Raw genomic sequence first — 15561 nt, 5'->3', positions numbered from 1 at the left:
TTTCCTCTCTACTGTAAAACTATCGTAATAGGACTTACGTCGTTCTGGCTCTGAAATAGATTTAAGCTCTACGAAATTCTATTTTTTTTTTTTTTTTTTTCAACTTTCGATTCTGTTCTTAAAACATTCGCGAAATTTTCAGCTCGCGAAGTCGCCGATATCTTTATTTTCGCTAAAATAAGTGCTTTTTCATTATTTAATCTTCTGAGTTTGAAATGAGGGAACTTTAGAGAATAATCGCGGTCGTAACAATGAAGGCAACATTTAGATGCAAGCCTGTCATTTAGGGGGTTGCGGGGTCAATATCCCCTTCTCCTCGCTTTGAAAAATTAATGTTTTTTCGTATAAGTGAGGGTGATTTTTGTTTTTTTCCGATAAAATTTGAGTAGAGTGTACTCTCTTTGATCCCTCCCGCAGGAAAAATTTGAAATGCCGGGCCTGTCTAGGGGCCAAATAATATATTATAGTACAATTCAGGCAAAAGAGAATCAAAGGAACGTAAGTGAACATTTTCGAGTTTTGAGTAAAACGCGTTAAAAGTTGCGGTCCTAGGTTGCTTTCATTCAAAAGTCTTTCTAAATCATACTGTATAACAGCACCTACCAGGGCTACTAGTACCATCACCTGTCTCAAGACAAAGAAGAGGTTCACCTACCATTTGTACCGGTTATCTCCAAATCTTTAACTTTAGCACTTGCAGTCTGACCACTGATTTGATGGAATTGGCAAAAGTCCAGTTCGGGTAAGTCTTTCTACATCGGGGAGAAAAGTAAAAATCTGACGCGCGTGTTCCGTTTATTTAAATGTGAATCTGCTTAATTTAGAGGCTAACATACATCTGTAAAAGTTGGCATCATCGAAAACTGATAGATGCATCCATTTCCGCCTGTAAACCGGAAGTTTGCCTATCCATTGAGTCGGTGGTCAGACTGTACAATACATCCCTTTTCTTTTCACTGCTGCAATTGACGAAAACTTCCCTGTACTTGACGTGGTGGACAGCCTTGGAAATGGATTTATTACAGTGGGGATCATGATTGTTTGATGCTCTAGATAAGTTCCATCTGGATGACGTTCTTTTTTGCCCCCTTTTAGCCTACTTAAAGTCCATCTACAGCTGAAGGGGTTCTCCGTTTTCATCGACGTGGAACGATTGGAAGCTGGAAAATTCGACAGCAACCTGCTCCAGAGCGTCCGGCAGGCCAGGCACTTCATCCTGGTACTGACGCCGAACGCACTCGACCGCTGCATCGATGACGTCGAATGCAAGGACTGGGTGCATCGGGTGAGGAGAAACTCTTAAATAAAAAATAACAATTGAAAAGAGGGAAAAAAAAGAAAATTGCCTGAGCTTGTTTCTTGCCTGAGTCACTTTCCGTTTCTATTTGAATCCTTGCATTAATTTTCTAGACGAAGCACACATTCTTAACAAGAAAAGCGCTTGGTCCCCAAGTCCCAATCTTGTAGCGATTATCGCGAAAAACTTATCAGCATCAGTTCCCATTTGAGTTCTTCCTATTCAGAGTCACAACTGACTTCAACTGTATTTATGTCGAGGACTGCATACTAAGTGCCTTGCCTCCATTATTTTATATACCGATAAATGGCAGCACCATCACCGGATCGAACAGTTAATGAGAATTTAGAACTAGTCCAGGAGCTAATAGCTACCTGGTACTAGCACCCCCAGAGGTATCGTTTCACTTGGAGGACATTGAGACCACGAGCATATTTAACGTCGCCCAGTCCCCTTTAATGACGACGGTGGGTCTTCGACCATCGAGGTTCGAACCTAGGACCCTCCGGCCCCGAATCCGACACTCTACCGATCGGGCTGCCATGGCCCCATTTGAGCTCTTATCTATGAAAATTTTTGGTGGAATCTTTACATTAATTTTTGAGACATAGAAATCGCTCTTATACGGAGAAAAACATTTGATGGTGCTGTCTCTTTTAAAGAGACCGAGCTGTCCCTGCTGGTGAGACACGGGATTTGTGACTGAAAGGTCACTGGTTCGTTACCATTTGGTCAAAGACCCCCTTTGTGTTCGCGAAAATGGTGAATAGTGTACCTTAAATCTGTCGTGGTCAAAAATCCTTAGTTTCCAATCCAAATCAATACTGCTGTAGCTACCGGATCAGGGATTGCTCGACTCCTGATCTGGATCAAAAAAACATAGCGGTCGTCAGCCAACCGCTTAAACCACGTGCAGTGGTAGTATAGGGGACACTGGAGTATAATTGCTCCTTTAAAGCGATTAGGAAATTCACTGAGAGCTAGTTCTTATTAAGTTTCAGATGCGATGCCACAGAAAATCATCAGCTCTAGTTCCTAACGTTGTCCATTCACATACTGAATTTCTTTCTGTTCTAGTCGATACTTTTTACGCTAAGAAGTATTCGTCCGCACCCACACTCAGGCAGATGTTTCCAAAACATGGTCAAAATGCATTCGCTATTCAGTACCCCTTCAACGTGATTGTAATTTAGTCAAAATTACAAAATAGAACATTTCTTTCTAGGAATAACTTTCTTCTGCACTCTTTGGCTAGATAAGCAAATAAAAAGTGGAGGGGGAGAGTTTTTGATAACTGTCAAAGCTTATGTGTCTAAGTGAACTTTCTTTTCCTCAACTAATGCAAAGCTTTAAATTTAGATATTTTTATTTCAAAAATATTCTAATATTTATTTTTGCAGTACAATACGAACTTTTGAGCTCCAAACAGATGTCATAAATTGGCTTCATTGTGGATTCAGCTTCTGCATGGAAATTAAAAAAAAATTTCCATTGGAAATCGGCTTCCTTGTGCCCCCGAAACATGTGTATACTATAGATGTTTTGCTGTTTGCGTAACAAGGCTGGTGTGCTCATTCATTTTTTCCCTTAAGGTTAACGTATCACTTTTCACGCAATAAAATAACTGGAATCAAAGTCTATAAATTCGAACATTTTCCCGGAGGAAAACCTCCCTCCCCCCTACCACCATGTTGTGAATACTATACTCAGAACTAGGTTCATATTGTCAATACTTAGACCTAGTAGTGACTAACTCTTATAACCTAAAAGCTGCACCCCATTATCTTTCCATGTGTTTAAAATAATTAAGGGCCATCAGTTTCATACCCCCCTTCGCTTTTGCTTTTTAGAACACCCAAATCTAATTGTCCTTATAATTTTGTCCATATCACACGGATGCCTAAACTCAAATTTCCTTCTACGAATAAGAAATTCTTTTGTATTTCCAATAAAGGTTATAAAATATGTTTCATTTACTATCACTTACTAGTCATAAAATTTGCATAACTATCTGACCAAATGCAGCTAAGAATTGGTGGGTTTTTTTTTCTTTTATCCTTATAATTTCGACGACTGTTTTTTTTTTCCACTTGTGGGGGGGGGGGGATGATGACACCAGAAATTACCACTCTGGATATCATCCATGCTAGATATTCCACCGCTAATAGTGTTATTTTTCTTCTTAACAGGAGATAGTGGAAGCTGTCAACAGTGAATGCAACATCATCCCGATTATGGACAACTTTAAATGGCCGGACCCGGACTCTCTGCCTGAAGATATTAGGACTATCCCTAATTTTAACGGAGTCAAGTGAGTTTCAAATTGTGTCATTCTTAATTATCCGAAGAGTAAATGAAGCTCCTCGTCCGTTCAGTTCGACTATCGATTATAGTCGGGATGAAAAATGGTGTACCAAACATGAACGGAGAAAACGGTGGTCATATTTGAATTTAGGGATTTTTTTTTGCATAATCAACAAGAATTGTGTCATACGAATTTAGAGGTTTTTTTTTAGCAATCACGATTGCTAATTGCTTTCATTTGACCGTCCTTGATGTTTGGTTCCTTTTTCAATCCCACCGTCCTCTGCAGGCACGGCTCCTCCGGTCCTGAGCAATGTCCCCAGGAATCTGCTTCTCCTGGTCAGTGGCGTCCTTCCTACGCACACGCACGCTCACACACATACACACTCACACACATACATACATACACACTCACACACACTCACACACACATACGCACTCACACACATACACACTCACACACACATACGCACTCACACATACACATTTACATATATGCACACTCACGCTCATACACACGCGCCTTTACACACAAGGTAACGTGCATACACACAGGTCTACGCACACACACAAGCCTACACATACACCTACACAACTATACACACATGACCGTCTAAGAGGAGGGGCAGGCTTGGTGGGGACAGGAGCCGTTTCTAGAAACAATAACTCCAATGAATAGGGTCCTGTCGCAGCTCGTGATTGCGAAAACAATGATTTGAATTCAAAATTTCAGAATTCAAATTAATTTTCTTTCTTTTTTTTGTCGTGCTGATCATAGGAAACCAAATTAGCGCGATTTGCAATCTATGCATTGCCGCAACCAAATTACGATGAATAACTGTTTTGGTGGCAGTTCAAATGAAACAAACCTACTGTATCACATGAAGCTGAAAAGCCGTCACGGGGGGGGGGGAAACGATACAGCTTTCTTGGGGCGCTTAATACATGCACCCATTGATCCCACTGATGACATACCAATTTGTGTTTAAATTCTTGCATTACTTTTCGGCCACAGCAGTTAAACTGTCGGTGCATTGTACGCTAATATACAAGAAAATTAAACATCATGGCTTTTTGTCTGCAAATTGACACACTTTTTTTGGTGCAGCACATAGCTAAGTTTTCCCTTGCTTACTAAACTATAGCTATCATCAGCCGATAGCTTTATTGCTCTATTTTGCGCTGTAGCGCAATCAGCAAATCATGAACCCCAGGTATTTAGGTACTTAAAAGAAGTTTTTAATGAAAGAATAAATGACAGACAACGAACAAACGATTGTCAAGGCCATGTTAATTCAATTATATGGAACAGAATTGGAGACAAGAATTTTGTCGTCGTTCTTGCCGGAGCAAAATTACGTTTGAAAGTTGTCTCGAAATCCAAAGACATAGCAGCAAATATCCCGCCACTCGGCTTTTGCTGATGCTGTGCACAAGAAGACACATTGAAAACAGTGCAATTGCAGAAACTGAGAGACGGGAATTTTGTTGCCATCGCTTTTGGTCTGAAACAACCTTTACAATTCTTAGGCATATTCGGAAACACCTCACCGGTCGCACCGCGCGGTTGGTCACTGGTCAGATTGCGGAAATGACATCACTGGAATTTTTGTGTTTCCCCGATAGAACAGCTGTGTTTCCGAACGCTCGTGGTTACAGCGCGGTAGTTCTAGTTCAGCAGCAGACGACGCTCCCATGAACGCTTCAATCACAGAGTGAAAAAAATTGATTCAAGATCGGATTGGCCGAATCAAACCACGTGATCTCACTAACCACGTCGAGACCGCGGTAGGAGGGGTTGCAACCTGATCGACCGCTAGAAAGCAACCGCAGGCATTTCCAAACACTGGTCGGTGGCACCCAAAATCAGCTGATTGCGTTTCCGAACGCTTGCGTTGTCACCGGTGCGACCGCGGCGAGTTTCCGAACTTACCCTTGGTGTTCATTACTGACATCGATTTTTTTTTCACAGTTGGAGTCACGATTACCAAGACGCATGCGTGGACAAACTGGAAAGGTTCATGCGGGGAGAATCCTGTTCCCGGATGGAGGGATCCTTTAGCAAACCCCACGGCATTGGGACTGTACCGCGCTCCCTGCCGCACAACAGCTACCACCGCAGCAACAGCAACGACAGCGATAGCAACAGTAGGTGAAGCGAGCCTGCAAAAGTGCATCAAACTGATGACGCCCCACCTGTGATTTGTAAAAAGAGAGGAAAAATAGTCTTCTGTCATTCAGTTTCATCGTTTTTTTAATTTTTTTCTACTTGAAAAAAGCTATCAATTACACCAATCACTGCATCAAACTAGTAGGCGATCTGCTATCCAAGTTAGTTAGTTCAAAAACGGCACGATTGAAATCCGTCTTTCATAGCAATATTTCAGAGGCGCCATCTATGAAAAGACTCACTAACTCGAGCGGTTGAGCTCGCCTGTTACACTTATATCTAAATAATTTACTATCACAATAGAACCTCTTTCAGACGGACAAAGTATTTTAACGCTAATGATGCATGAGATTTTGTACTACATCAATTTATTCGAAACTTTGTGTGCTCTTGATAAAACGAAAAAATGTTGGCTGTTTACTTCCACAAACAGAGTTTTCTGTTGAAAATATCCAGAACCTCCATCAGCAAGTATAGTACAGTACATCAGGAAGTGATACATTTTCCTTAACTAAGAACAAGAAAGTACTGAAGTTCATTTTATTTTGTCAGATACGCCAACAACTATGAGTGTTCATTGTTCACGTGTACCGTCCGCCCGAGTCATTTAAGCCTACATGATTTTTTTTTATTAACTGCAATGCTAATGATGATGATATAAATTATTTCTTTACCAAAGAGAAACGGGCAAACTGATTTTATGTACGAATCTTATTGCTCTCAATCTGCTTTGGTTTTAAATATACAGGGTGTTCCGTTTTAACTTGCAAGACCTTTATTTTCGCAACCGTTAGTCCTGAATGTAGACTTCCAATTGAAAAAATGTTCAAAATCAGATGCAGGGTTAAGATATTGAAAGTTTGAAATAAAAATTAAAGTGAGTCAAAAAAAAAAAAAAAAAACAAATTTTAGTTATTATACAGGCCCCATGTCTTCTAACTTACATTTAGAGAAATAATCTCCATTGAAAAATAATTCCAACTCAAAAAAATTGAAATTAGTACGACCAATATTCACTGGAGATTATTTCTACAAATATTAGTTAGGGGACCTAGGGCCCGTATAAAAAGTTAAATTTCGTATTTTTTGACTTATTTTTATTTTCGCTTCAAACTTTCAATACCTTAGCTCTGCATCTGATTTTGAACATATTTGCAATTGGAAGTATACATCTAGGACTAACGGTTGCGAAAATATAGGTCTTGGAGGTTAAAATGGAACGCCCTGTATATATATATTTCACACAAAAACAGATTGCTTGCTTTGTTAGAACAAAATCCAATCGTACGAAACTGTTTGCATCTGCTACGTATTCGTTTTAATGATGCTCAACAGTTTATATCATCAGTAATGAGTGATAATGTTTGATTGTTTGTCTTCATAGTGATGAAAGTTATCTTTAAAGCTAACTGTTAGCCCAAAAGGTAAAATATGTGATGAAACGCAATTATTTCAAAACGCAATGAAACACATTTAGTGGGTCAGAGTGTCTTTTTTTCCCCAAATAAGTAATGTGGGTACATGTCTGAAGTTTTGTTTCACACAGCTTTGAAAATCACTTCAAGTAGATGACGCCCTCCATACTCCGACCCCCCCCCCGGTGTTTTGATGAATTTGACTTAAGTGACATTTGCTTCCAACAGAACGGAAATGTCTACTTCTACAAGGACATTTATAAAGCGCCTTATCTCAACAAGAGGCAATTTTAAGTACGTAGCCCGTTCTCCGGATTTGGCCCCTTGCGGTTTTTTGTGGTGTGCTTATAGAATCTCGTATTTGTGACAAATTTCAGATCTTGTAAAGTCCTTGGATAGTAAACATCCGGGCAGACATTGCCAAAGTATCCGCTTCTGTCTTAGAAGGGGTCATGAGAAATGCCAGAAAATGACTTATTCGGTACGTAGACCATGTGGGGCGTCACCCACTTGTTGTGATTTTCAAAACTGTGTAAAACAAAACTTTAGATACGTATCTACACTGTTAAAAAAAAAGAAAACACCTTTTGAAGCATAAAATGGGTTTTATTGCATTTTGAAATAATTAACTTATCTTGCCGCACCTTATATTTAAACGAGACTTGCTAATAGGAAAACGTTTATAGAGAATCAATCTTATTTCGTAAACTGCATTTTTATGGAATTATTTCAATTAATTGCTTTTATAAATTTGCTCCGGTACCGAACGCATGAGAAATAAATTATTTTGTTAATTATTTTATGCATTTCAATTGCGATATTTCTAAAAACAAGCTATTGAGGGTGGTGAAGTGCACATTGTTTTTCGAACTTCTTTATCAGAAGAAGTAAAAAAACTATGAAAGAAGTTCTTTATGATACTAATGTACACATTTGTATGGTAGAACTTGGTGATTCAGAACAACAGTTGGCTGATATTTTAAACATCTTGACAAAAATTTACATGATTTCCATTTATAGGAGTTTTTTTTTTTTTTCTAATTAACACTCACACTAACTCTGGTATGTTCATTTTCAAACTGTCATGATTTGTTTACGAATGTAAAATAAAAGTGTTAAACAAAATTTATTAAAAAAGAAAACCTTTTCAACTGGTTAAAATTCATTTAAATGTACCATAATAATGAGGATTTTTTTAGTGAAAACAATGTTGACAGCAAAAGGCATGAACATGTGGTTTAAACAGATCATTAGCTTATTAATTGAAAAATAAGAACAACGTTGGAAATCAATGAATCATCGAGGACATTTGAGCGTAGTTTTTGTAATAACACACATAAATTGCATTTTATTTCTATCAAAAATCATATGTATATATAATCATATTTATTTTGTATAGTACATGTGATACAGAAATTATTTAACGAGAAGCTTTATTTATGTGTAAAAATGCTTTGTAAATAGTGCCTTATTGTACATAATGTTTGAAGTGCCATGCTTTATGCTGCAAAGATGTGATCAAGACAAATTTTGTTGTAAAATTATATTTATTGTTTTTTAGACAAAAATATTTTTCATTGATTTCTAGTGTAATAAAATCTTAAAATTTGTCTTGCCCATTTATTCATTTATTTATTTTAAGCAAAAGTCTGACAAGCAAAACCTGGAACAGTATACCCATGAAACATGATATATCCAATAAGAAAGAAAATTCTACGAAAAAAAAAAAACTTAAAAAAAAAAAAGTAAACCAAGGCTCTTGTGAAGAGGGGGAAGGGGGTAAACAGAACGCTTGCAGGGAAAAATTAGCTTTGTCTTTGCTAAATACATACATAACTCAATTAAATCTTCATTGACTTTGATGATTAAATTTTATTTCAGTAAATTTACCACATAAACTGATTAATTTCTAATTACAGTTTTTAATTCACTCATAAATAACAGAATTTTTTCAAAAATACCGAACACTTTTCACAATGCGGTACGGTAACCGGGTCGCGGCGATAAATATTTCATTCCGGTAACCCGCTACCTAAACTTGGCGACGGAGCTATTTCGGCAACCCTACAACAAAGCTGATTTGCTATTCGTTTGGCCAATCGGCGATACAAAAAATTGTAATTGATTTGACTGAAAAATATATTTTTTTTTATTCCGTAGAATTATTTTATTAATTTTTTGAAAGGTTATTTTTTTCAAAAAATTGGCAACATAAACAATATTGTTTCAATTTTTAGATCGTCGAAACATTTTATAAAATTTTACATCGTGGAATGCTTTTCACCCTGAACTATTTTAAGTTGTAGATTTAAAAATTCGTCATTTGGATACTTTTTTTTTTAGATTTTGCTCGCCGTAAGTACTTTGTTTCATATATTATTCCATCTTTAATTAAAAATTTAGTAACTATCGTAAAAATTCATTCGGCTCTCCTCTGATATGCCCCCCTCTTGGCGAGATTTTAATTTTTCGCTCGATACGAAAATCGCCAATAAGGCGATAACTTGGCAACCCTGGTTTTGCAACTTGAACGCTGGAAAGTAGTTTCTCGAAGTCTGTCTTTTTGCACGTGTCTGTGTGGTTGGAGGTAGGTGCTCATATGTTCCGCTCTTAGGGAGATTTTAAGTTGAATACTCTAAAATAAAGTTTCAATTCAAACTTTATTTTAGAGTATTCTTTTTCTTGTTGTTTTTTAATGTTAATTTAGTTGAATTTTCTATTTTAATTATGAGTTCGGTTTGTGATGTTGTCCAAATGTATCAATTGAAATTTTTGAATGAATCTTCTTTTTCTTTTTCGTCAGGTCGTCCAACGTTTGGACGTACCGGAGTCCTAAATAGATTTTTTATATTTAAACTAATTGAAAATAAAGAGGTTTTTTTAGAATTTTTAAGGGAAATTGGTTTACTTAAGAATGAAATGTTATGTTCTAGATGTAATTCTGTTATGAAAATTAAAAAAACTAAAAAATGTTCAGATGGGTTAATTTTTTTTTGTAGAAAGGTTATTGGGGGTGTTGTTTGTGGAAAAGAAGCAACGATCAGGAGTGGGTCATGGTTTAGTTCTAGCAAGTTGAAAATAGAGGAGATTTTTTTTTGATAGCATATGAGATTTTAATTGGGACCAAAACTGCTGATATTGAAAGTCAATATTTTTTTTCATCACAAACTTTAGCCGATTGGCGAAATTATATTAATGAAGAAATATTAAATTACATTGAATTAAAATCCGAACAAATATTCCTAAGAGCGGAACATATGTGCACTGCCTCACGTGAGGAAGTAAAAGAAAAGTAAAAAAGGTAAGTGAACATATTTTGAATTATTGTGTTTTTAGTGTGTTTCTGGTAGTTTGTATTTTGGTCTGTTTGGCTTTTTTGTAGCACAAAAATGGTGTTAATTTCACATAAAATCTGTGACTTTATTGTATACTGAACGGAGGAGATCTGTGACTTATATCCGACTGTGATGTATATTAAAAGTCGGAGGGATAACGGACCGAGCGGCAGCGAGGTCCTGGCGAGCCCGAGGTCTCATAGTACTTTCGTAATGAGACCGAGGCAGGGCCGGCGAGCCGAGGTCTCATTACGAAAGTACTATGAGACCGAGGGCTCGTATCCCGGAGAAACAACGGAAAAAAATTAATGCATTAATTTCATTAAATAATTAATGACATAATTTGAGTTTTTCCTGTTGGCGCTAAAAAAGCATCGCTAAGAACGATGTATGACATATGACGTCATACATAGTTTTCTTGGCGACGCTTTTTTGGCGCCAACAGGAAAAAGTCGCCAAGAGGGGGGTATATCAGATTTGTTCCATTCATTCAGTATGGTTGAACAAAAATTTGCAGTTATGATAACGTTCTCTGAATAGATCTTTTAATGTGGTTTAATTTATTTACTAGATTATTTTAAGTTTTACTGTTTCACTTTTCCTGTACTTAATGGCGTTTTCCGTTTACTTTACGAATTATTTAAAAAAAAATTCAGATCCAACTTTTAATGTTTTAAAATTTTGTTAGAAATTTATTTTACATTTTAATGTTCCTTAGAATGTGTTTTAATATGGTTTGGTAGGGCAATTTAAATTTTAATGGAGATGTTGAATCATTTATTTAGAATGTTATTTTACATGTTAACAAAACTTTAACGTTATTTTGCAGTTATTTCAATTTATTTAGCAAATTATTTGAATTTTAATTTATTTTTAATGTTTCATAATGTTTCGTTTCCTTTATTTCGCTAATGGCTAATTATGTATTTAGTTCGAATAAAATGTGCACGCTAGCCAAAAACAGTTTAAGTTATTTTTTTGCATTAAATGTTCTTCAAAAAACTGTTAATTACCCATTTCTAATTTACTTACCCCCTTTTTTCAAGTATTTAATTGTTATCTCTATTAAAAAAAAATGCTAGCTATGCTCTACGATTTCTTAATTTAGGTTCGAAAATATGTTTATTTGTATATTTTGCTATATTATCATTTCGATTCGATTCCGAGTCACAACTGACTACAACTGTATTTATGTCGAGGATTGCATACTAAGTGCCTTGCCTCCATTATTTTTTATACCGATAAATGGCAGCACCATCACCGGATCGAACAGTTAATGAGAATTTGGAACTAGACCAGGAGCTAATAGCTACCTGGTGCTAGCACCCCCAGAGGTATCATTTCAATTGGAGAACATTGAGACCACGAGCATATTTAACGTCGCCCAGTCCCCTTTAATGACGACGGTGGTTCTTCGACCATCAAGGTTCGAACTTAGGACCCTCCGGCCCCGAATCCGACACTCTACCGATCGGGCTACCACGGCCCTTATATTATGATCATTTGAAAGAGGAAAAATAATTTTAATATTTTTTTTACGGTTACGATCAGAGAAAGAAAAAAATTAACAGATTCTTTGTTACCAAGGTGATAGTTTGAGAAGCTCCGCCCATTTTCTTTGGGTTTTTTTCTTATTGGTAGACTTCCTTTGTTTACATTGAAGTACTTTGTTTAAATTGATGCCAAATTTGGCTGTTGATGAAAAATATCCGCCAACGCAACCCGGTTACCGCAATTCTACCATATTGAAACTAAGTTCTGGATATCTTTTGGTTTCGACTTTTTAATTTTATGTATGTTAGATTCATTCATATTTACGTCGAGCTACCGTTGACGTTTGGTAGTTATTCAAGCATATCTAGAATCTAAGTCCTTTTTTTTTGTCAGAAACTTTGTTTTTCCTCCCATGTTCACAAACTTTAGATAAAATCGCGAACTAAGATGCCATTATATTTTATCAACTTTAATATTTACAATGAATAAAAGATAAATGAAAGATACTGAGTAGTTATTTGATGAAATAACAGCGCGATGTGTAGACTAGTTTGGTGTGGGAACTTTCGCTGTCAGTGATGCAAAAACGTATGTAATAATATTTACGAAATTAGTATTTAGTAGCCGATACTTCTTTCGAAAATTATTCGTGTTGTAAACGAGGAATTCGCGTTAGCTATAAACTCAAAATGTTCGCGTTATAGCCATTTCGCGTAAGCCGAATCGCGTTGTAGAGGGAGTCGACTGCGCATGATGAGCGCGGACTTAGCTCATTAAAAATCTTGCTTAAATTAATTGCAAAAATTTTGTCTGTTAAACACGCAAAGCACGGATATTCATACACGTATTTCATATATTTTCAGTTCATAATGTGTTATGTTTGTGAAAAATGCATTAATTTAGAAAATAAGCAAACCAATAAAAAAAGTGCTATTTTTCGTTTTCAATTATAAAGTTAGATGTAGATGTATCATATTCATACGCGTATAGTTTCATATACTACGTCAAGCAAAATATACTAATGATTTAACCCCAGTTTCGCGCCGACATTTAAAATTTCTTCCCCCTTAAATGTATCAAAACTGAAAAACAGGGGGAGTTAAATTTCGTATCGGCAAAACTTGGGAGGGGGGGGGGCAGCATTCTAATCTCATTCATTAATTTGTTTCTCTGCTCAAATATAAAGAAACAACATGGAATCTTAAACCAGAAAGCCCAATGAGCTAAGTCTGCGCGCTTGCGCAGTCGCTGTGGCAAATTTGATATCCGCGATTTCAAGACTATTTGCAACAGTTGGATCTGTTTTAGTCTTGATTGATTTCATTTCCTAAGTCAACATTTGAATAACTGTTAGATCTGTTCTAACCTTGCAATTACAGTCGGAAATTAACAAACCCCGTGAGCTGAGAACAGGTACATAAAAATTTATGGGAAATTGGTGATTTTCAAACTTCAATAGCTCCGGCCCATAATGTCCCTGGGAGTTGAATTTTTGTGCATGTACTCAATGCCCCCCCCCCCAAGAATATGTATACAAAAAATCATTACCATATCCCTCCGGGGGGCTGTGACAGAACACCGGGAAAGTACAATTTGGGGGGTGAAAACGAGGGAGGAGGGGGGGTCAAATGGCACGAAATTCACATCAGTAGGGCACAAGGAATATGTGTGCGAAATTTCAGCTTGATTCCTGTTTTCGTCTGGGCTGTAGCCCTGTAAAAAGAAAGCGAAAACTTTTTTGAACAGCGATTTTCTAACTTAAATTCCTCCTCCCCTTGATGGTCCAGGGGATTATATTTTGGTTAACGTCGTCAGGGCCCACTAGAGATTGAGTATACCAAAAATCAACCCCGGGTGTCTTCATGGGGCTGAGATACAGAGAAGTGAAAATCCCAGAAACCCCCAACTTGTTCTGTCATATAAACTGTACTTAGTCGAGTTTACTTTCTTTCGTCTTTCTTGGCAGTGGATTTACTTTTGTTGGCTGCTGAGCCAGGGGCGGACTGGCCAGGTCGGCTAGTCGGGAATCCTCGACTGGGCAAACCGCCGAGTGGGCCACTTCAAGCAATTTTTTTATTAAACTTAATACATTTAAATTCGCACCTTACATTTTTGAAAGTGTCAAAATAAAAATATATAAAAAAACATGTAACTCGTTCACGCTATATGAAAAAAGCGTTTGGAAACGGGTTTATTTATTTATTTATTTTTTCCCATCCTAAGCAGAGAACAAAGTACGTAAATAGCCGAAGTTCACATTTGCAAATGCTTTCCTCTCTTATCACTGGGCCATGTCTCCCGCATTGAGGAAACGGGAGGGGGCAGAGAAATTGGGGTCCGGGACGAAAAAAGTTAGTTAAAAACTTATATTTGTACGTCTATTAACAAAAATTGAAGGGGCCTGCATCATTAGACAAAGCGGCGTAGGGGTAAGCAAGATAGAGGAGGGGGCGTAAAAGTCATTTATGACAGGCCCCAACATTTCTGTGCACTCCCTTGGTATATTCACTGGTTGTGACAGATTCAACGAAAAGCTGTCAGTTGGCAAGATATTTCGTTTTCTATTGTAAATTATCACTATGTGGGTATTTTCATTTCAGAATCGCATACGGGAAAGCAAGTCTGAACTACGAGAAACTGGACAAAATTTCGACTTTGAAGAGAGCTCCTGAACATAGGCGGATTTAAGACTGAGTTCCTGGGGGGGGGGGGGTTCAGCAACATTAGTTATTATCAGGCCAGATTTATACATAATGGGGTACCTAAGGTATTTCAGGTGTGAGCTTTCTTTGTCCTAAAGTCTCCAATGATGCCTACAATTGAGGACTTTGATGCAAGAACCAGTTTAGTCCAAACTTCTTCTATTTTATTTATTTTTTTAATTTCATTTTTACGTGTGAGAATATAGATGTTCCGATTGGTGCAACAACGGGACACAAATGCAAGATCAGACCTGTGCTTTCTAGTAAATAGTGTGGGAAATATATTAGCCTTTCTACTGGACATTGATGTTATTTGTTGGTCTTACCAAAAAATCAGTAATCTGGACTTTCCTGGTACTTGGTTCTAACATCAAGGCCCTCAATTGTGTTTTTTACATTTGAATATCGAAAAATTGCCAAAGTCTTCGAATCCTCGCCATTCCCTTAAAGTCACTAAAGATAGCTTAAAATTTCACTTTTTGAAATTTTTGTGGGAGAACTCCGTAACCCTTTTATCTCTACTATGGCCTAAAATTGATTTCAGTTTCAGAAAAAAATGCCTAAAGGGAACTAGTGTTTCCCTCAGATCAAAAAAGGGGCAGTGTGCTTTCAGATAAAAGGGTACTTTTTAAGAGAAGTTTGGTCCAAAAAAAAAAAAAAGTTGCTTCTTTTTCATTTTTGTACTCTAGGTACATACAAAGTTCAATTGTTTTCGATAGTAATGATTTTTAAAATATTAAAATGCTTTTTGATGTTTAGTTTTAAAAGTAATGCAAAAAAACATTCAGATATATATTCTAATCAGATTATTGTGAACGAGAGAGTGACGTTTCAAGGACAGGCT

General features: G+C 36.9%; 1 protein-coding gene across 4 annotated transcripts in view; it reads left to right on the top strand.

The window, feature by feature from the left end:
• LOC129228317 (NAD(+) hydrolase sarm1-like) overlaps window positions 1-6533 on the top strand; it is a 106889-nt gene extending 100356 nt beyond the window's left edge. For all 4 annotated transcript variants that reach the window (XM_054863017.1, XM_054862996.1, XM_054863002.1 and 1 more), the window contains 3 exons: window positions 1096-1285; window positions 3487-3608; window positions 5574-6533. In XM_054863017.1, coding sequence (XP_054718992.1) covers window positions 1096-1285; window positions 3487-3608; window positions 5574-5757 — 496 coding nt within the window. In that variant the 3' untranslated portion in view covers window positions 5758-6533. The remainder of the gene's footprint in view (window positions 1-1095; window positions 1286-3486; window positions 3609-5573) is intronic.
• Window positions 6534-15561: the final 9028 nt, after the last annotated feature.

This window comes from Uloborus diversus, chromosome 1 (assembly GCF_026930045.1).
Source record: "Uloborus diversus isolate 005 chromosome 1, Udiv.v.3.1, whole genome shotgun sequence".
NCBI classification, from domain to species: domain Eukaryota; kingdom Metazoa; phylum Arthropoda; class Arachnida; order Araneae; family Uloboridae; genus Uloborus; species Uloborus diversus.
Note: the sequence above shows the minus strand (reverse complement) of the source record. Positions and strands in the feature narration are given on the sequence as shown.